General features: G+C 40.4%; 1 protein-coding gene across 7 annotated transcripts in view; it reads left to right on the top strand.

Moving 5' to 3' along the window:
* synrg (synergin, gamma) overlaps window positions 1–21040 on the top strand; it is a 53837-nt gene that overhangs the window by 19334 nt on the left and 13463 nt on the right. For 2 of the 7 annotated variants that reach the window (XM_033631717.2, XM_033631715.2), the window contains exons 7-15: window positions 320–754; window positions 2577–2855; window positions 4095–4175; window positions 4291–4487; window positions 7398–7643; window positions 7728–7867; window positions 10503–10627; window positions 12613–12675; window positions 14322–15287. In XM_033631717.2, coding sequence (XP_033487608.1) covers window positions 320–754; window positions 2577–2855; window positions 4095–4175; window positions 4291–4487; window positions 7398–7643; window positions 7728–7867; window positions 10503–10627; window positions 12613–12675; window positions 14322–15287 — 2532 coding nt within the window. The remainder of the gene's footprint in view (window positions 1–319; window positions 755–2576; window positions 2856–4094; window positions 4176–4290; window positions 4488–7397; window positions 7644–7727; window positions 7868–10502; window positions 10628–12612; window positions 12676–14321; window positions 15288–21040) is intronic. The other 5 variants (XM_033631724.2, XM_033631721.2, XM_033631716.2 and 2 more) reach the window with 4 other exon arrangements.

Here is a 21040-nt window from a genome sequence, read left to right as displayed (position 1 = left end):
TCCACTGGAGGGGTCTCAGCCCTAAGGCTGGGTCTGCTGTAGAGTCATTATTCTGGTGTTGACGTTTATACAAATATGCAAATGGTACAGTTTTAAAAACTGATCATCTGTATTCCAGTTAAATAGCATTTTATTATATCTAAAAATATCAATTAAATGCTGTATGTCAAAATTTTTGATGAAACTTGCAGTTCTTCAATTTCTGGTCTCGCACAAAATAGTCTTTATCTCACCCTTGCAATGTGCAGCCCATAATTCATTCTCCATTGTAGTGCGTGTCATGTGTTGTGCCATCATCATTATTTCTTCATTTTTGCAGACTCATCGCCACCACACCCGTCTGTCACCACTCACTCCCTCCCCCCAGCTTTGTCCGAGGACAGTGATGAGTTTAGTGACTTTCAGGGGCCTGTAGAGGCCCCCGCCTTCCTCCCTCTGCCCTCCTCCGTTTCCTCAACCTTCGGCCTCTCCTCTCAGGCCCCTGTCCAGCCTTCGTCCTCTGCCCCCAAGACAGGTTTCTCACAGGACGATGACGACTTTAGCGACTTTGTTCAGGGCCCTCTAAATGCTTTCCCTCCCTCCAACTTCCACCTCTCCACTCAGGCCCAAGTCCAACCTTCCTCCCCTTCCCTGAAGGCAGGTCTCTCCTCCTCCTCTTCCTCCTCCCTCCCTCAGTCCCTCCCTGCCTCTATGTCCATTCCCACTGTCACCCAACACTCTGCTGTCAACACCAGCTCCCAATCTACATTTCAAGGTAACTCTCCTTTGCTTTGTTGACTCCTCCTCCATCATCCTCATAGTTTATACTCATTTACACTTGAATGAATCCGGAGGATTTTTTTAACTTGTAGTGTTGCCTTTATTGCTGATGCTGAATATTTTTGTTGGCATGTGTGGATTTTGGTTTGGTTTTGGCCTGCTGTACAGTGTTAGAGCATGCAGCCAGCACAGCAGATGGCCTGGCCTCATTACCTAAACCTTTAAAGCCACCAGACACTACAAAATAGGCAAGCAAGGATGCAGAAGCAATGCAAAACTGGCTTTGCTTTATCATAAGAAAGTGACAACATTTCTCAGTAGGCTTTAACCATGTAGTAGCTGAATCTATCACTGAAACTGAATCTGTTTGTGGTTTGATAGATTACTGTCATGCTCATGTGTCATTTGCCGTATGATCTCTCGCATGATCAGCTGCTTTGTCATAGCCCTCAGTCTCTATACTATGCATGGAAGGACAGACAGATCACCTTCTGTCCAGAGAAATGCAACAGCAAGCCCTCCGTTGAGTGTCATCACCAATCCTCTGAGACATTTCTGACCTAGTTGTTTAGCATCTGGAATAAGCAGATTAGATGGCCTCAGGATTGCTTGCCTCTGATAAAAGAGAAGAGAGACTTTAGGAATATATTTTACAGCTTCATGTGGGAAATGAGCTAATTTTTCTGGTTCGGATCGTGTAGAATCAATTGCTGGTTGCATAACTACTTAGACATGGTTAACTGGTCTTTAAAAATCTGCATGGTGGAAATAGAGGATTTATATGTGCAGGCAGGAATGTAACAGGTTCTCATATATAGTAGAAGAGTATATATTGAATGGTTCATTTGCAAAAACAGATATCTTTGTTTTTTAATTATTTTACTTTATCATGTTTTTTGTGTGTCCAAGCCAAAGAATATCAAACAAACTGTTGGTGGTTATTCTAATTAAGAACAACTTTTATCTGTTTTTGTATATTAACTCTTGATACATAGCATAAAAGTATAAACACACAAAGGGGGATATTCACTAAGCCTACGCAAATTTCATCAGGGCGCACAATTACACCGCATTTCTTCCATTTAGTGGAGTATTTACTAAGATTACAATGTTAATGAGCCTAGCCACAGTTCATCTGATTTTCATAAAGTAACACTAAATAAGATCTGAAGCCAGGGAAGTTTTTGTCTCCTGGTAAACTTGTAATAGTGGTTAAAAAGAAGACAATTTAAAAACTGGAGGCATGTATTCAAACCACAAGAGGAAGGCTGTTTTATTTAAATAGCCTGTTGTTGATGCTTTCAGCTCAACAGCAAGATCACAGAATGAATGGGTTGCAAAATATAATTATGGGAGATTTTTGGTAAAACCTTCAAACTGCTTTGACGATTAATTCTGTAAATAGATAAAAGAATAATTTCAGAGCCCGCTTAATAAGTATTACTGGCTGCTTTGCCTTTATTTGAATTTTGCACCTGTCTTCCCAAACGTTGCATTTCGGCTACAGTTTCCTTTGGCACAGTGATAGATCAGGTACGGCAGCTTCCATATTTTGTGCCTCTGAACCGAATGTCCAAATTTTTCATTGGTGCCACTTTTCTCCCATTTAACTTGGGGTGGTTCTTTGGTAAATAAGAACCAACTAAATTTTACTGTGAAGCGCCGAAAAATTAGCCACAATGCTGAGTAAATATCCCCCTAATTCCCCCTATAGCAAGTCTAACTGTCAATTTGGCTTCAGAGAAATGAGAAACTTAAACTGCTTTGTATAGCCAGTGTGCATTATCAAGAAATCTGTTCCTCATTCACCCCTCTAGGCCCATCCCTGGAAGAGAAGCTATTCTCCTCATGCGATCTCACTGCTGATAAGATGGCTCAGGTTAGCTTTAAATCCAAGCAGAGTTTGGCTGAAATTGCTCCTAGAACTAAAGTTTCAGCCCAGTATCACTCCAGCACTAAAGCGAGAAACTGGGCTGTTGCCCCTGAGGACTTGAGTTCTGTCTTCGTCACAGAAAAGCGACCTGAGGTCCCTGTTTCAGCGCCCAGCGTCCCCCCATCAGCTGCTGAGTCAACTCCTCAAACCAGTAGTGACAGTGGTGAGAGAAGTGCCTGTTTATTAGACTTCATAGCTTCTTCTTCTTCTTCTCTCTCTTGCTTTGCTGCACACAATCAAGGCAGTGGTTTTCTTTCTGTCCTGGGGAAATATTTTCATACTTTCTTACCCTGACAATAATTCTTTACCTTTTGCAGCATCTTAATCATTTCTGTCTCTTTGGGTCTTTGGTTTATACCAGATTCTTGACATGTCATCATACTACTGTAGCCTGGGTGTGATGTTAAATGAAACCCTGCTGACATTTTGTTCACCTCTAAGATTATTATGGAGTGGTGGTTTCTTTGAGGTATCCTCCCCAGTGTCTTTACATCTTCTCCTAAGCTAAGTCTCTGCTCTTATGTCTGCCCTCTTTATACGTCTGCCACTTCAGGCCAAATCTCATTAGAGAGGCCTTCTTGTGTTGGTTTTCTCAGCACACATTCTGGAAATCGACTGCTGAGGTCCTGAGGTGATACCTGTTGACTCAATAAGCTGCCGTCTGCTCCCTCGCTGTGTAACACCCTCTCAGAGAACGACCTCTGGCGCATGCTGACTGCTTTGGTTTAACAGGGATGTGCATGGATTGGCAGGTGCCACTGGGGCTCCAACATAATCCAAGGCTGATTGTGCATGCCACTTGGCTACTCCTTTGTGCTGTTATTTGTTTGTCTGTGTCCGTGTCCTCTTTGTCATCGAGGGAAATATAGAGGCTCATCATGGAGACCAGGGCGATTTGTAATAAGATTCATCTAACTGCCCAAGACTGATGGGAGTATTATGTGCAAAGTGGCTGCCTGGGTAAACAGATTCCTTGCAGACTCAAAAGGATGCCTTGTTAGGTACTGAAAAAGAGCCATAGCTTTTTTAAGAAAATGTTTGTTAATCTATTTGCAGGAAAAAAAAGTTTATTTAGGTCAATGTCAGCAGTTAAATTAGATTTTTAATTATTTTTTCTTACAAGGCAGTCTCCTCCCTTCCCCTCCCTGAAGCTAGAAACAGCCCACAGACTGATTTATAGATGTCTGACGTGACAGGACACTTGTGATTCAGTGCAGGAGAGCATTACATCTGCACCGAGCCTTCCAGACATCAGGTGTATGATTTTGTTGAGTTCGATACAAGCAGGGCTCAGCTGCCAAGAGGCTTGGCAAATCGTATGGCTGGGCAAGGCTTTTGCTATAACAACTAACTGTGTGTCTGTGTTTGTGTGTGTGTGTGTGTGTGTGTCTGCTTGTGACAGCAGGTGTTGGCGTGTACCCACAACAAGAGCACATCCAGCCCATGCTGCCAGCGTGGATTTACAATGACAGCCTCGTCCCAGGTAAACATTTACACATGAATATGTCCAGTGTAATGAATCAGATATTCATAATTGACATTACACTGTTTTAGAAAAAGAAATAAAACTTGTTTCCTGTCAATTTTTCTTTCTTTAGAAATGTTCAAGAAGGTTCTTGAATTCACCATGACTCCGGCAGGGATAGACACAGCCAAGCTCTACCCAATACTAATGTCATCGGGTCTTCCAAGGGAAGCACTGGGGCAAATCTGGGCATCAGCCAACCGCACAACACCTGGCATGCTGACCAAGGAGGAGCTCTACACTGTACTTGCACTAATTGGTGTGGCGCAGGTAAACACAGGAGTCACAACAAATTATCCCCTTAGAACGACTTTGCTAATCATCGCCCGTGGCTTTCGCAGAGCCTCGCCATAAACTCCACACTGAAATTAGACAGGCTTAGCTAGAAATGGGGAGAAAGAGGCAACGCTGTGAATCAGCCCAGGGCTTGTGAAGCATTGTAAGCCAAATATATGGCTGAGTCCCCATCAGCCGAGTTTGGCAGGAGGCTTCTTATCATCCTTAGCCTGGGCCTGTCACCACCACCCCTGGGAGGATGCAAATCTGTAGGCAGCTCACGAAACACTGCATGCCACCGCTTCCATGCAAGGAATAATAAGACACCTTTGGTGATGTAAATCTTCAAGAGCTTTAAAACACAAACAAGGTGCATTCTCTTGTGAGAGGAAAAGGTTTGAGTCTGCCAGTGACATCTGTTCAAAAGGAACTTGACTGTATTGAATAATTTATACGCAAACACTGTCTTTTTTATCTTGTTTCAGGGAATACATGATTGTATTGATATTTGATGTTGATATTTATAATTTTGACAAATTATGTGTATTTATGAGCAGGTGTGAGGATGGAATCGGTAAACTTGAAAGTCTTAAGGTTTATTAAAAAAAGTGATGTTTGCTTTCTCAAAAAGTTAGTTTTTCCATTTCTGTGTGCTTCATGACAGAATTTGACCAACAATTGATTCTTGCTTTTTTGGATTTCTGTATGGTCTTGGCAATAGCTAGGGCAACTAGTGTGTGTTTTGGTGTAAGTTCAACTTCAGGTCAGTCACCTTTTATGCACAATAAGGGAGAGAGGGGACTGCTGCAACAAGTTTGAGGAAATTTTCAGAGTCATAAAGAGTGAAGGTAGTTGTCTGTGGTGCCCATGGTGCAATGCAAACATTTATCTGTGTTGGAGAGGCCCATTTTGTGCATTTTGTCTTGAGTGGTGGGTATTCTAGGGCGAATCTTATACTAGATTAGCTGTAGATTTGTGCTCTTTTATTTTTGAATGTATAAATGCAGACCTTTGTCAAGAGGGCTGTCTTACAGAGGGGAGACTATTTTCCAGTGAGCACTAGGCAGGCATATGCTATCTGTATAGGTTATTAATTTATTTAAGTTAGAAAGCATTTTGGTGTTTGTAGAACATTTCAAGGTCTCATCTACAAATCAGGATGGCTGTAGTGGATTATTCATTATTTTGATTTTATTTTTGAAGAAGCATGCACACTAATAACTGATTTTAATTGTAGGTACTGGAGGAAATTGCCCCTCTCAGTAACTCTGGGTCAGGTCTTTAACTGAGATCAACGAATTTTCCTGAAATAGGTGGTTTGAAACCATTTAAAATTGCTACTGCTTTTTACTAATAGTGGGCTCAAAAATAATTGAGCTGAGATAACTTTACAGCTTGGCAGGGGTGTTAATGTCCAAATATTTGATTTTGTCATAGATGAACTACTAGTAGTGTGCCTCGTGGTTGTAGGATTCCATGAAATGTCACAGATAGGAAGTTTGACTGATGAGGTCCAGTTTATGGTGTAATCAGAGTTATGAGAAGTTACTTATGAGATTGATTAACTTCCTGTAGGGATTTTTGTGGATCTTAAAGGTAAAGTAAGATATCATCTGCATATGAATTAATTTTGTGCTCTAAGTTTCCAGAGTGAATTTATTGTATTTCATATTTTTGTCTGATGGTACAAGCAATGAGTTAAATGAAAATGGCACAAAATAAAGTTTGAATCATTGTGATATAATCCTGTTAGTGGCGACAGTTGCCATGAGTGTTTTGATAAGTGTTTTTATCCAGGAAATAAACAACTTTCCAAGTCAAAGTCAAATTGTTGTAGAACACTGATAAGAAAGATCTAGTTTACTCAATCAAATGCTCTCTCTGCATCAAGTGTATGTATTATGATTTATTTTCCCAATGGGTCCATTATTGAGGTATTAGAGGAGAATGTATTTGTTTATGAATCAGAATGGATCCACCTCTTTGTTTATTTATAGATACCAGGTTATATTGTGAAGATTTTAAGAGTTGGACTTATTTAGCGAATTGTAAAGGCTCATGTCCACCGTCAATCTGATTCGGTGATCTATGACTTTTATTGCTCTTTTCCTGTGAATGAATGCTACGTTCATCCCATGAAAGGTTGGTTTCACAAAAAAGAAAAATGATAAAAGGCAAAAAAAAAAAAAAAAGAAACATAACTTAGTTACTCTTTGAGGTATGTGGGGCTGGAACGTAGTGTGTGGAAGTCTGAGTTTGTGAAACCGGGAGGCAGCAGGAAGAAAGAAAATGCAGGGATGTGTGTGCAGGTTTGAATACAATTATCTTCCAATTGTATTACCTTAAGTTCCTTTGCTTTTGATGAGTTCTCTGTAGTATTCCAGTTTGGCAGTGATTGGCCAGCAATTTAATTGAAGCTATTCTGCGTTGTGAATGTGATGGAAGATAATTTAGTATCTGAGTGAATTTTGAGCTGAGAGAGCATGAAGGTTTGTAGCAGAGCCTCTGGGACATCAAATGTGTTGTTTTCAGGTATGTCTGAGAAGATCAGATCATAGTGCATACTCTGGGTTTGAATGTCCAGAAGGGATTCTTTAATGTGCTCATTTTTGTTGGTCAGAATGTCCATTTGTTTAGTGAGGATTTCTACAATAGTTTGGAGGGATATGTATTCAATCAGGTTATGTGCAATTTCTAAGCTAGACATGTTACCAACAGGTCAAGGTTATGGTTTAATAAGCATTATAAAAAAAAAAAAATACATATATAAATGTATTTTAATAGTTTGTGTACAACAGTTTAGCTCATTGCATACACTTTTTGGTTTTAGTTCTTCCATTGGATTTGTTAACAGTAAGAAAACATCACTTCTTACATCCTTTGTACCTGTTTCCTGTGTTTCAGAGTGGCCTCCCAGCAATGAATGTGGAAATCCTCAGTCAGTTCCCATCCCCACCAGTGCCCAACCTGCCGGCCCTGGCTATGGCCATGGCCCCTGTCATGCCCCAGCACCAGCAGCCCATGATGACCAAGCCCCCAGTTTCCATGGCCATGCCCACACCAGCACCACCAGTAATGGCCATGACACCTGCAGCACCGGCTCAAGCACCCACAAACACTAACTTCATCGCCAGTTTCCCTCCTGCACAAGTAACAAAGCCGTGCCTTTAGTTCTGCATTATTCTTTAGTTGATCATAATTCACATCTCACTCACTAACATGTTGTTTGCTCAGGGGACCAAAGCTGATGACGATGACTTCCAGGACTTCCAGGAGGCTCCGAAGGCAGGAGCAGGAGACCAGGCCTTCACTGAGTTCCAGGGGGAGTCAGGTGGAAGTTTCCCAACAACCATCGCACCACAGCACCAAAACAGGTAACAGCTATGAGTGCAGTGGAGAGTATGCTGCAACAATTCATTATTCTTCATGCAAAATGCAGTTTTGATTCTAGCTTACATAATTAGCAATGCCTTCCAAAGCTAAAAGTTTAGGTTGGTGATTCTAACTATCTGATATGACCATAGTGCTGAGTTTACATTGCAGGAGGTATACATCTTCAGTTCTCCTCATTATTTCTGTCTCTTTTGGCACACTAACTGTTTTTCTGAAGAACAGATGTAAATGTTGTAGTGATGAGGGTCTAATATTCAGCCCTCTTTGGTTATTTATAGCTGAGCTATTCTACATAATATTTGTGTCTTGCATCGTCTATCTTGGAAACCATACAGACACACTGTCTTAATATCTGGTAATAACCTCCCTAGAATAGCAATGAGTTCGGGTCATCTCTTAATGAATTCATTTCAGTGGACAGTAGATAAGCTCATTTCTTTATATTACTTCGCAAGCCCATATGGAGGGATCGTCCTTTCGTGGAGAGGAAGCTGAAAGGCAATTATCTGTTGAAAGACAAAGAGAAAGCAGAACTAAAGTATCTCACATCTAAGTGGCAAAGGCGTTTTAAATTCCTCCTATTTCTCCCCTGAAAACATACACTCCTGACTGTTTCAGCAATGTAAGAAGAATTCCCCACAGTCTGAGATTGCTGTCTAATTAAATGTGAAGTTGAAAAGCTCATGTTGGTGTGCCAGCTTGGACTGGCAGGCATAACTTACTGTCAGATGTGTTGCAGATAACGGCTTTAAGGAAACCAATATTCACTGAAAAGTGGTTTAATGATTTCACTTAATATTCGATTCTGTGTTGTCAGATCAGCTACTTTTACCATGGAAAGTAAGATTTTTGTACATGTTCACTTTGTTTATTTGTATCTCACAGTGGCATCAGAACATAACACAAATGGTATCATACTAATTCATTAGTTTGTGATACATATATACAGAAAGAACATTCACTTGAAGGGGTAGTTCAACATTTTTGGGAATATACTTATTTGTTTTCTGGTGGTGAGTTAGATACCTCTCTCATATCTGTACAGCAAAAATGAAGCTGCCAGCACCAGCCAGTTACCTTAGCACACGTACTGGAAACAGCTAGCCTGGCTATGTCCAAAAGTAACAAAATCGGCCTACATACACTTCTAAAGCTCACCAACCAGTGTATAACCTGTTTGATCAACTCATATAAAAAACCAAAGTGTAAAAATAATAATTTGTTGTTGTTTTGGCTGGGACCAGTAACTTCCTGGAGTCTCCAGTGTTTCCCTGGCAACATAACCGCCCAGTAAAATGGCATTTTTGTACAGATTAAACAAACAAGATATATCATGGTAATTAGTGATCTTTAGAGGTGCTGGTGGGCGGATTTGTTTTTAATACTTTTTTCCTGTTTCCAGCCTTTTGCCATCCAAACTAACCGTCTGTGGTTGGGTGGTATCAATTATCTCTTCTAACTCAGGACAAGAAAGCAAATAGGCAGATTTACCAAAATGTCAAACTGTATCTTATTACGTTACTTTGATTTAAGGCAAGGTACAAGTTCAGTAAAAAACTTCATGAGAAGGAGTATGAATTTGAAAAACAAAAGCAAAATTGCAAGCACCACAGCAGAGCTGGGCTTTATTGGGCTGAATGTCATTTGGCACCATAACTTCAGAGAGGCCCAGATGTTAATGACAAACATTAACAGACTGCAGACTGAACAAGACATCTGTGAAAACTAACAGACATTTACAGTATATGAAGCTAGACAAATAATGATGTAACCCGAATTTGTGGCAGTTGTTTTAATTGTGATTTTGATTTTTTTTTCTTGGGTTTGCTTGACTAAAACAAATACATAAAAGTAGAGCTACAACCATCCATTGGGTGTCAGCTATTATATTAATTGCCAACTAATTAGATAATCGTTTAATTGATTTGAGTAAGTTTTTAGGAAGAAAAAAATAAAAATCTTATTCCAGCCTCTTAAATGTGATTATTTTTGGGTGTTATTACTCCTACATTACTCCTTCTATGACAGTAAATTGAATATTTTTGGTTTATGGGCAAGACAAGACAAGACATTTAATTCTTTTCTTTTCTTTTTTAGGCTTTTTGCCTTCATTAGACAAGACAGCTTTAGTGTGAAAGCGGGACAGAGAGAGAGGGGATGACATGCAGCAAAGGGCCGCAGGTTGGAATCGCACATGTGGCCGCTGCTGCAAAGACATAGCCTTTATACATGGTGCTCTACTGCATGAGCTACCGGGCATCCCCAAAACAAGACATCTGAGGATGTCATCCTACGCTTTGGGAAACACTCATTGACATTTTTCGCTATTGTTTGACATTTAATAGAAAAAAAAACCAACTAGTTGATTAATCGAGAAAATAATCAATATATTAACCAACAATGAAAATAATTGTTTGTTGCAGCCCTATAAGTATCCTCAGCCTCCATCAGCATCGCTGTCACTATAATAGTACAATGCTGAATGAGAAGCTTTTAACGAACACTCACCAAACTTTTTGAGCCCAGGGCAAATGCTCAATCAGCTTATGGGGATTAAACTCTTCCATTGAACCTCACTCTTCTTGATGTCTGACTGTAGCTATTGTGTCCCTGCAGTGCGCCTGCCATGCTGACTCCAGTGTCTGGTTCCTCGTCCGTCTCCGTCATGTCCTCTGATAAGTACGCTGTCTTCAAGCAGCTGTCTGTGGATCAGCCTGCAGAGCCTACACCCCCTGCCACAGGTACCTTCTTTACCTCTCATGTGTTAGGAACATTGTGTGCTCCCCATGGAATGCTCCAGCCACGTAAACTTGGGAAAAGTTAAAGTGTAGGTTAGGGAGGGAAAAAAATCTGATCTTCAGCTGTTTAAACCAACTTAGCAACACAATTAATGTCTCATCTCTCATATGGGTTTCTACATGTTTCACCATGACACAGTTGAGGTATAGTCCAACCACTTGTTATCCTTTACCGTCTACCTTCATTTAGCATTTCTATGCCTTTGTGGTGGCGATAGCTGTAGCCGGCAGCATTATGTTTTCTGGTTGTCCGTCTGTCTGTCCATCTTCCTTTACCTCTGGAGGCACAGCCCAGAGTTTTTCGACTAACGGAAGCACAGGGGCCTCGGCGATCGCTCACGCCCTTCACTTCCGGCGGTGCCCCTAGGGAATCGCCGTGTTGTTTACAAATACTTACAGACAGATAGAAAACCAGCAGAGTTTAGCTATATATCACATTTTTCACGTCACTATATCACCGTGTAGACTAATCTGATGTTTGTTAAGTCTATAAACACAATGATTGAACAAACGTTACTATTTCTGTGTGCACATTTTGTAATTAACATGGTTATCGTAGATTAGCTGGGCTAACCGTTAGCTGTTAACGTTAGCCGTTAGCGGTGTCTGTAATAACCATAGACTGTATAAAACTAAGGTAATAACTCAATAAACGGTCCGTGAATAAAATATTTTTTCCAGCGGATATCTTAGTTACAACATGATTGAGCTAGCAAAGCAGTTTTGTGTTGCTATGTGTGGTATTTATTCACGATTAATCACGATGTCTAGAAAGCAGCAGTGGCTGCAGCTGACAGGGACATTTAGCAAAGCCTACATCAGGACGTCATCTGTTAAAAGCCTCCCGTTGTCGGATACGACATGAAACTACTCCAGTTAGCTCAATTATGTTGTAACTAAGACATCCGCTGGAAAAAATATTTTTTTTCCACGTTGACGAGACGGCGTTTTGGGTGGAGCGGTCGCTATGGACGCGGAGCTTGCTGTTTCTGTAGGTACACAATTCCTGGGGACACCTGCACGTCTTTGCCACGCCCCCTCCATTGTGATTGGCTAAAGCGCAGCATCGTTCAAACTCAAAGCCCTGCCCTACCCCCCTCTCTACAACGTAAATTGCAGAATCTGTCTTGAGAGATTACTATGACCTTGAATCTGTCTCTGTCTTCTGAGCGTGTAATCTCCAGAACACCCTGAGGGAATGTCTTCAAATTTGACAAAAACGTCCACTTGGACTGAAGAATAACCTGATTAATGGTCCAGGGTCAAAAGTCAAGGTCAACATGACCTCACAAAACATGTTTTTGGCCATAACTCAAGAATTCCTGTGCTACTTTTGACAAAACTTCAAACAAATGTCTAATAGGATATAATGATGAAGTAATGACATTTTATATCCAAAAAGTCAAAGGTCAACTTTACTGTAACGCAGTAATATTCTGCATAAAACACTTTCCTGGCCTTCACTCAGTGTCATATCTCAGGACTGAATTGGTGACACTATTCTTGGGTGTCCACCTTGAAACTGTGCTGATTACATAGATCTGTGTTGTGCTGTGACTGTCACAAATATAGATGTAACCTCTGAGAGAAACTTGACTGGTGCACGGAGGCATACCACTGCAGGGCGGTAATTTTGGTTCTTACTTCTAAAATAACGCTGATTTCTAAACGTCCCCTGATGAAACTTTATGTGCTTAAATTGTAACGCAGAGGAAATTATTTTCAAAGCTACTGAAATGAGGGCACCTTTAGTGTTATGGAAATGTTTTCAAGTGAAATTGTTATAAACTCAGTGGTCCTTGGACAAAAATAGAGAACCATAGCAACCATTGTTTGTCATAGCAAACTGCATTAAGGCAGCAACTGCTTACCTGTGTTGTATTTTCTGTTCATACTTTACCCATTCTTCTTTATTTGTTCTGATCCAGATATTGGAGACAAATACAGCGTGTTCAGACAACTTGAGCAACCTGCTGACAAGAAACCAGTCGGTAAGAAACTGACGTACTCTTTCTCACACATCCGAGTCTCTCTCTGTCTCTAAAAAACACACATATTGTCAAAGCTCTTGTTTTTTTAAAGACATTTTAGGGTAATTCTGAGACAAATCCCTTTGGCCTTTTTGCAAAATACAGAGAGGACCTATTGGGCTCTGAGATGGTCCCTAGTGTGAGGTTCCCTCTAATTTAACATTGTATTAGAACTTTGGTGTACCTCCTTGTATGTGTACACATTATTGGCCAATGAAGGGGATTCTGATTGTGGTGATTCTGATCCTGTAAAGCTGTCAGATCACTACAATGCAATATGTTAATGCCATTTCTTTACAATATATCTTGTTTTGCAAGCCTGTAGTGTTGATATCGGTGTGTTTCCCGTCCCTGTTTCATTAGAACAGTTTCCGATGGGGACAGCTCTTACAACTCCAGTAAGTCATGCTTTGCGGTGACCTTTCCTTGGCATTGTCAGGCTCCATCTCCTTAATGAGCCCATTAGTTATCTCTTTTCCACCGTACACCAGCAGTGTGAACAGATTCTCTGTTTCAGACCATGCATATATTACACCGCAGTGGATTAACAACCGTTGAAACACAAAAATGCATTCTGACTTTTTTCTTTGTGGTTTATACCAGCGGCTTGTTTCAAAAATTTGAGACAAAAAGATTCTGTTCCAAAAATAAGACTTTTGTAGCTTAAATGGAGTTTTTCTCATTGCAAAAAAACAGCCATCTTAACTGGTAATTTCAGCTTTTATTGAATTCAAAACATTTTATCAACAAAAAAGCAAAACAGCCCACTTTATACTAACTGTATAACTACTTAAATTATTTCATTTCATCAAAGAAGAATGATATTTTCTTATTCAACAGGAGGAAACTAGAAAATCTTATTTTGTTACTGAACACTGGCTCTTCTTCTTTCTGCTCATGTACAACTTATCACATATTCTGACTCATTCTTTTGAGCATAAACTTAACTGTGCAGTATAAAAACTAATATTAAAGTAATGAATGTTTTTGTATTTATCCAGCATTCAGTCAAATCTGTCTTCTCCAGACCATTTTTTCTTCTTTTGCCATTCCTAAAAAAATGACTATTGTAGACCATTGTGTCTCCCTTATTCTGCTTAATTTTAAAATATTCTTGACACTAAAAATTAAAACAAACAAAAAAAATGCTGTAATAGCATTGGCAGCAAGTTGACCTTTACTACCTCACTGGGATAAATTTTTACTTGAAAAGTTGAGGGATTTTCAGACATGAGGAGACAAAATAACTTGTTAAGATGGACATTTTTTTTTTTGCAGAATTGCTTTATCACGTTCTGTTCAGTGTGAACAGTTCATTGCATGGTAGTGCAGAAGTATCTTTAGTGTCTTTTGATGATGAGTTTTTTTTGTGCAGTGATGTGTGCTGTTGATTTGACACTCTGCAGCCCACTGTTCATCAGAAGGCTGGAAGTTTACCATGAACAGTCACAAAGCGACAGAGCCATAACTAATTTACCCGTTTCCTTTCTTGTAGGATTGTAAAATGACGGAAGCATAGCTGGTGCAGCTGTCAGTTTCCCATTATGTCTCTCAGCCATGATAAATATTTTTTAATGATCTTAAATTGTTCTCTCTTTGATTTGCAGGGGAAGGATTTGCAGATTTCAAGTCTGTCAGCGCTGACGATGGCTTCACAGACTTTAAAACCGCCGACAGCGTCTCTCCATTAGACCCTTCAGACCAGGCCAAGATCTTTCAACCCGCCTTCCCTTCTACTTTCCCAACCTCTCAGTCTCTACAACAGCTACCACAGCAGCAGCAACAGCCAGCAGTGTCTCTTTCTCAGCCCAAAAATCCTCTCAACATGGCCGACCTGGACCTTTTCTCTTCTATAGCTCCCTCCGTCCCTGCCCCTACTGAGACAAAAGCTAGCACATTCCCTTCAGTGTCTGTGCCCCCCTCTCTAGTGCTCCTACCAGGTGGAGCCAAACCTCCAGGGGGAAGAGCAGATGATTTTGGAGATTTTGCCCTCTTTGGCTCATCCTCTGATGCTGCTCAAGCTTCAGCGGCAGGAGGAGCTGTGGCAGTGCCTCAGGATGACTTTGCAGACTTCATGGCGTTTGGCAGTTCTGGTGGGGAGCCTAAAGGCGAGAGTAGCAGCGTGGGGGTCCAAGGGGAGACCTCTACTCAGCAGCGGCAACAGCAGAGCTCAGACAAGTATGATGTATTCAAACAGCTGTCCCTGGAGGGAGGCTTGGCCTATGACGATACTAAGGAGAGTGGCGGTGGCTCCTTCTCATCTCTCAAAAGTGATACAGATGACTTTGCTGACTTTCAGTCCTCGAAGTTCTGCACAGCTCTCGGGGCTTCAGAAAAGACTCTGGTGGACAAGGTGGCCGCTTTCAAACAGGCCAAAGAGGACTCTGCCTCTGTAAAGTCCCTCGACCTCCCGTCCATCGGGGGGAGCAGCGTAGGAAAGGACGACTCCGAGGACGCACTCTCAGTGCAGCTGGACATGAAGCTCTCGGACATGGGCGGAGACCTGAAACATGTGATGTCGGACAGCTCTCTGGATTTGCCGGGTCTCTCGGCCCACCAGCCCCCCGCCACAGGTGAGGAACTAGTGCGATTGCTCTGGTGAGGCCCCATCCAGTCACACACAGTATTATTTCCAAGGCCAACAGTGGCCTCTCCTCCTCAGTGCCCACTCGTGAGCACCTAACCGGAGGTCAAAGGGCAAGTCATGAGGTCATAATTGAATGAATATGCTCAAATATTGAAGACAGACGTAACACTACATGATAAACATATCAGACTAGATGCATCATATCTTTCATACTACATTTCATCATTCATCTCATCTTATTTATATATTTATGTATTTATTTAAATCCTTAGTTCCTCCCCTCTTCTCTTTTTATTTCCATAGTCCTCACTCACTCCATTCATATATTGTAATTGTAATGACAGAAAGATCCTGGCCCATGTCTCTCTATTTATTTACATATGGCGAGTGCCTGGTTTTGATGTGCTGGCAGTCATAGTTCATAGACAAGGTCCCTGGCTGCTATCTGTGTGACTCGGATAAGCTCCCTGTTTGTTGTGTCCACGCTGCAGCGGCAGACACCTCCCTTCAGTGTACCTTTTGTCTCTACAGGCCATACGCTGCGTGTGTTTGTGTTGTTGATGTGCCATGCAACGCAAACAGAGAGGTTGAATTGAATACAGGCGAGTACAGGAGGGTGTTTCGCCGACGATCCTCTTGTTTATTCTAATCACAGGTTTCGCACAATAGGCTGCGGCTTACCAAAGGCATTATCTGTAAGCCATCATTCACCTTTTTAACAGTTGACATTTGGTTTGTGCTGAGTGCATAATATAATTTTGATTAGCTGAAAATGAATTGTTTCTGTAAATAGGAAATGAGAGATTCTGAAATAAAGCAGCAGTGAACTGTGTCACAAAGCAGCCAAGAAATCAGGTGCATCATAGCTGGATGCAATACAATTTTCAGGCCAGAGTGTTTGAGTGTGAGTGCGTGTTTTTTGCATCTTTCTGTCTGTCAGCTATTGTATTACTCTGCAGTATTTGAGGCTTACCGTGAAGTATTATTTGGATCAAATGGCCCTCTAATTATGAGATAACAATAGCGTGTCACCTTTTCCTCCCCTACCTCACGTCCATGTAATTGGAGTTAAAGTTTACATAAAACTTGTTGTTGGGTCATTTATTAAAAGAAAAGATGGACCCAGTTTTGGTAATAATCAGGTGATATTCATGTCAGACAACGCTCCCTCTCCTCCACTCTTCAGTGCTCATCATTTATTCATCAAGCATATCACTGTCCATGTCATTGCTCATGTTTGACAGAAAATATTCAAGATCAATTCTTAATGTGACCCGAGACAGCTGGTAATTGTTGTCAGGTGAAAGCCTTGCAACTCAAAGCATTTGTGATTTTTAGTGTTTCTAAATCTTAATGAAGGATTTCAAGGGGTTGAGAAAGTTGTACAAGTTGACAAAGTCTTCAACTGACAACATTAACACTTTGTTTTGTGCATTCGATTGTCTGCATGGACAGCAGTTGTTTCCAAGCTTTCAAGGCCCAGTGTGTAGGATTTAAGGGGATATATTGGCAGAAATGGAATATGATAAGTAGGTTTTCTTTAGTATATAATCACCTGAAAATCATGTTTTCATTGCCTTAGAATGAGCTGCTTATATCTAGGCATGGTGCTGGTCCTCGTCTATAGAGATTGGCATGTTTCACCACCATGTTTTCACAGTAGCCCGTAATAGACAAACCAAATACTGGCTCTTAATACGGCCATTAGTGTTTTCATGTCAGTCACTGTAGTTAGCAGCCCCTCCACAATAAGAGCATTGGAAAAACACAGAATTTTTTTTTACATAAAACTTGTTTATTCAGTGTTTTTTCCAATTTAAATCACTGTTTGAGTTTTAGATGAAGAGACCTCTGCAGATAATTCTGCTCCTGTTAAAAACCACCTGAATGTCTCGATCTTAAGATATCAGAGAGAAAAATGAGCACACATTAGCAGGTGCTGGGCTAGCGGGCCTTCTCTGACATGCTGAACAGCATTGGAGAATTGTTGATCTGTAATGTAAAACTGCTTTATTCAGTGTTTTGTTTTCGGGAGGAGGAGACCTCTGCAGGTAACTCTGCTCCCTGTAAAAATTTCCTGAACAGTGAACACGGAAAGAATTGTAACCAGGAGAAGTTTCAGCTGGTTGCAAGCTGCAGTCCACACCTCTAGATGCCACTAAATCCCCCTAAATCTTACGTACTGTTCTTTAAAGTATTTTGACACATCAGTTAATCAAACAACATGTATGTCATATCATTTCATCCAGGGAATTGACAATTTCTCTACCTGATCAGAAGAAATCATAAATGTAAACATCCCCATTGCCTTATTTCATTTTCTTTACAGTGGTCAAAAGAAATCGGGCCCCTCTCTGTACTGACGGAGTAAGATAATGTGTTCAAACAAACAGTCCATGGAGCTGCAGCAAAACAGTTAGGCTACTGCTGATAACAGTGCCCAGTTTAACATCGATACATTCCTAAGGAGCTTTTACTCCACTGTAACAACTGCTCCACATTTCCGTGTCACCCTTATTTATCCGATGTTCTTGTTCTCGCAGAGCTCTGGGACTAACCTGTTGTTAAAGTGTAGCAGGCCGAGCAGTTTGAGCACCTCACCATGCTTTGCACTGTGTTTCTGGACATGTACGCAATCTTAAAGAGACAGTATTTCTTTTGTAAGGTTCCTTTTTAGGAACCTGATTTTATTTTTATTTATTTTTTCACCGTTATCTGTGATATTGCAGCATGAATTATCATGTGCAGCTCTGCGGTCTGGCTCTCTGAGAACATAATGACGTTAGTATTACCCTTCCTGCCTTGCTTTTTGCTGCAGTGTGCCTGCCTTTTCAATTTGTGAAATTGACAAGAACATCATACAAGATAGCATTTTATGCATAACAGTATTGCAAGTTGTTTTTATCAGAGGAAAAAAAAGTGTATACATACAGATTTAATAGTGTATTTTTATTACAGGAATATGAGCTCTTATTATGAAAGACTCCTCGATCTTGTTGTGATTTGCCAACTATGTAAATTAAATGTAGCCTACAGTATTTAGTAAGATTACAATATTTTAGGTTAACATTCCAAACTAAACATTGTTGTCTTGAGTAATAATGATGTGCTATTATTTAGGGGATCATAAGAGTTTGTGCACATTAGCCTGCTTTCACAAACAATCACCGTAGCAAGAGAAAAAGGATACTGTCTCTTTAAACCTGTTTCTGCATCTGTGATTGGATGTAAATAAGGTCCTCTCTGGGATGTCAGGTGTAAGGATGGCCCTCTTTGTTTTCTGTAACCCTTTGAGTGCTTGAACAAGATCACTTCATGTTTTAACTTACAGATTAATGCAGATATTGTGATCACCTCCTCTTATTAAGATAAAAGAATAAACACCAGGACTAAAATCTTATTCCATAATTGTAAATGTATAAAGATGGCAGACTTTTAAGTCCTCACTGCTTCTAAAGTGCAGTTTGTACACAGCCTTTCCACACAAGCATTGATTTTTGGGATGCTGTACCATTTGTTCCCCTCAGGTCCTCAAAGGGTTAATGCTTCCTGCCTTGAGCTTGTTCTTTGAATTATCTTTTCAAACTGGCTTTTCAAGTGTTCTGTACTCATATCTTCTTCAAAACACCTGTTGCTTTACATCCTTATAGTAAAACAGAGTTTGTCATCTCCCCAGAATTACTGATTTTAGTCTGTGAATGTGCCTTCTCATTCTGGTTCCTGCTTCTATATCCTCGGATTATCTTTGTTTTACCTTCTCGCTGTTTGTTTTCTTCCTTTTTCTCCTGACTCTGCATGCCCTTGTATTCTAAATGACTGAAATCTAATTTTACAAGTGTTAGTTTGACAAACCTCTTGTAATGATAGACCTCTTTCACAGTACTTTGTGACCTTTCTCTCTTTCTCTCTACTCATGTTGTCGTAATAAATATTACTGTTGGTATTGCTGAAATGCGTACCGTCTTATTTTCTCCTTTCCTTTCTTGAGAAGCCGTAAAGTGATCTAACGACACAAGGCTTACAACACTAGGTCCTTGTCAATTTCACAAATTGCTCTTTGTATCTGAGGGTGCTGTCATGCAAAATAGGAAGGGTTCAACAAGGTCGATTTGTGTGTTTGTGAGTGTGTGTGCGAGGGAAACTGACATGAATACTTAAGTGCTGACAAATGTGTGCAAGCTTTGTCAGTTAGTATCTGTCATAAAGAAACTGATAACAACACATGTACAAAACAGAGCAGACGTAGTGACAGGAAAGATCTTTTATTGATGTTGTGCGAGCCTTGAGACGAGATTCTTCAGGTTGCATGTAATAGAAAGAGATCATCTCTGGCTATTGTTAGGGAAGCTGTTTGTCACCAATGAGAACAGCATCTGTTAGCCAGAGCAGAGGGACTCATCCACTACAGAACATCAGTGTTAGCGTTCATTGTGTTTCAGTAGAATGACGACTGTAATTTTCTTCTCATAAACATGATTCAGCTCAGACATCAAAACAACTTGTTTACCATTTGCGAGAGAATAAACAGAACTCTCAAAAATGTGGGTGAGAGGATGTATTACTGTGACAACAATAATTAGTCAGGCGCCAGTATAATAATAAAGAAGTCAGCATCACAAATTGGCTGAATTACGATGTATGTGATTGCCCGTGTGCTACAGGATTTGTTTTCACACCTTTAATATAAAGACTATGGGGCAGAGTCCTGCATTGGTCTTGGTACCTGTGAGTACCCGGCAGGTGACCCGCAAAGAAAGTGATTCACCGGTTGTAGTTTGTCTTAATCTCTCTCTTGTGTTCAGTTTTGGGTGAAAAAAGAACATGCTGGTAACATTGCAGGTGTTGGATGATAAATATATTAAAATTAATTAAGAAGAATAATTAATGTTCTAAAGTTTTAGTCCTCATACTGCTGAGTTTGTGTGTCACCTCTGCCTTCTTCGCCAGCTAGAAAATAAGAACCACTTCAAAGAAGTGCGTCACTAACAGGCACATTAAGTGTGGAGATGTACTGCTCAATATAATGAGATTAAGTAAAAAATATTCATTTAAATTTTATTCCAGTATTACCTTTTTACCATTTTAAAATTTTATATCTTAGTTTGACATTTATAAAATATCCCAAAGAGATCACTGCCTAACTAAATTATTTTAACAGCTCATGGTCATTGGAGGATTTGCGTTTTGATCCTATGTCAGTGGGTCAGGTCAGCGGGTTGCATAACTTATTGGTCATGTGCAGGCGGCAGGGCAGGTGCAGTATTGCACGTTGCAGTTCTGGTTCAGGAATGGGTCTTAAAAATCAGACCTGTGCAGGACTCTGCTATCCTTTTGCAATACATCTCATTTTTGTCTCTACTGAATATGCAGGTTAGCACAGATGATGATACACAGGAAGGTGGAGGGTTGGTTTTAAATAACAAAACAGTATATTACTCCCTTACCTGTACCAAGTGTACAATGGAGACTTTTATTTGTGGTGCTTACAGTGTTGAAAAATAACATTTCAAAGATAATTATCAGGTTACTCCACAGACTGTTTTCATAGGGACTATTCTTTGGTTGTCCAGTGAAAACTGTCCACAGTGTGCTTGGATTATCCAGGGTAACCTGGGACATTGTTTTTAGAAAGAATTTTTTTGAAGTGCACTATCTACTCAACACCGCTAGGGGTAAGTGAGGAAATATGTTTTAGGTGAAGTGAATCTTTAAGGATCATTGAAATCCCTGAGTTTTTCT

The sequence above is a fragment of the Epinephelus lanceolatus genome, chromosome 4 (genome assembly GCF_041903045.1).
Source record: "Epinephelus lanceolatus isolate andai-2023 chromosome 4, ASM4190304v1, whole genome shotgun sequence".
NCBI lineage: Eukaryota > Metazoa > Chordata > Actinopteri > Perciformes > Serranidae > Epinephelus > Epinephelus lanceolatus.
Note: the sequence above shows the minus strand (reverse complement) of the source record. Positions and strands in the feature narration are given on the sequence as shown.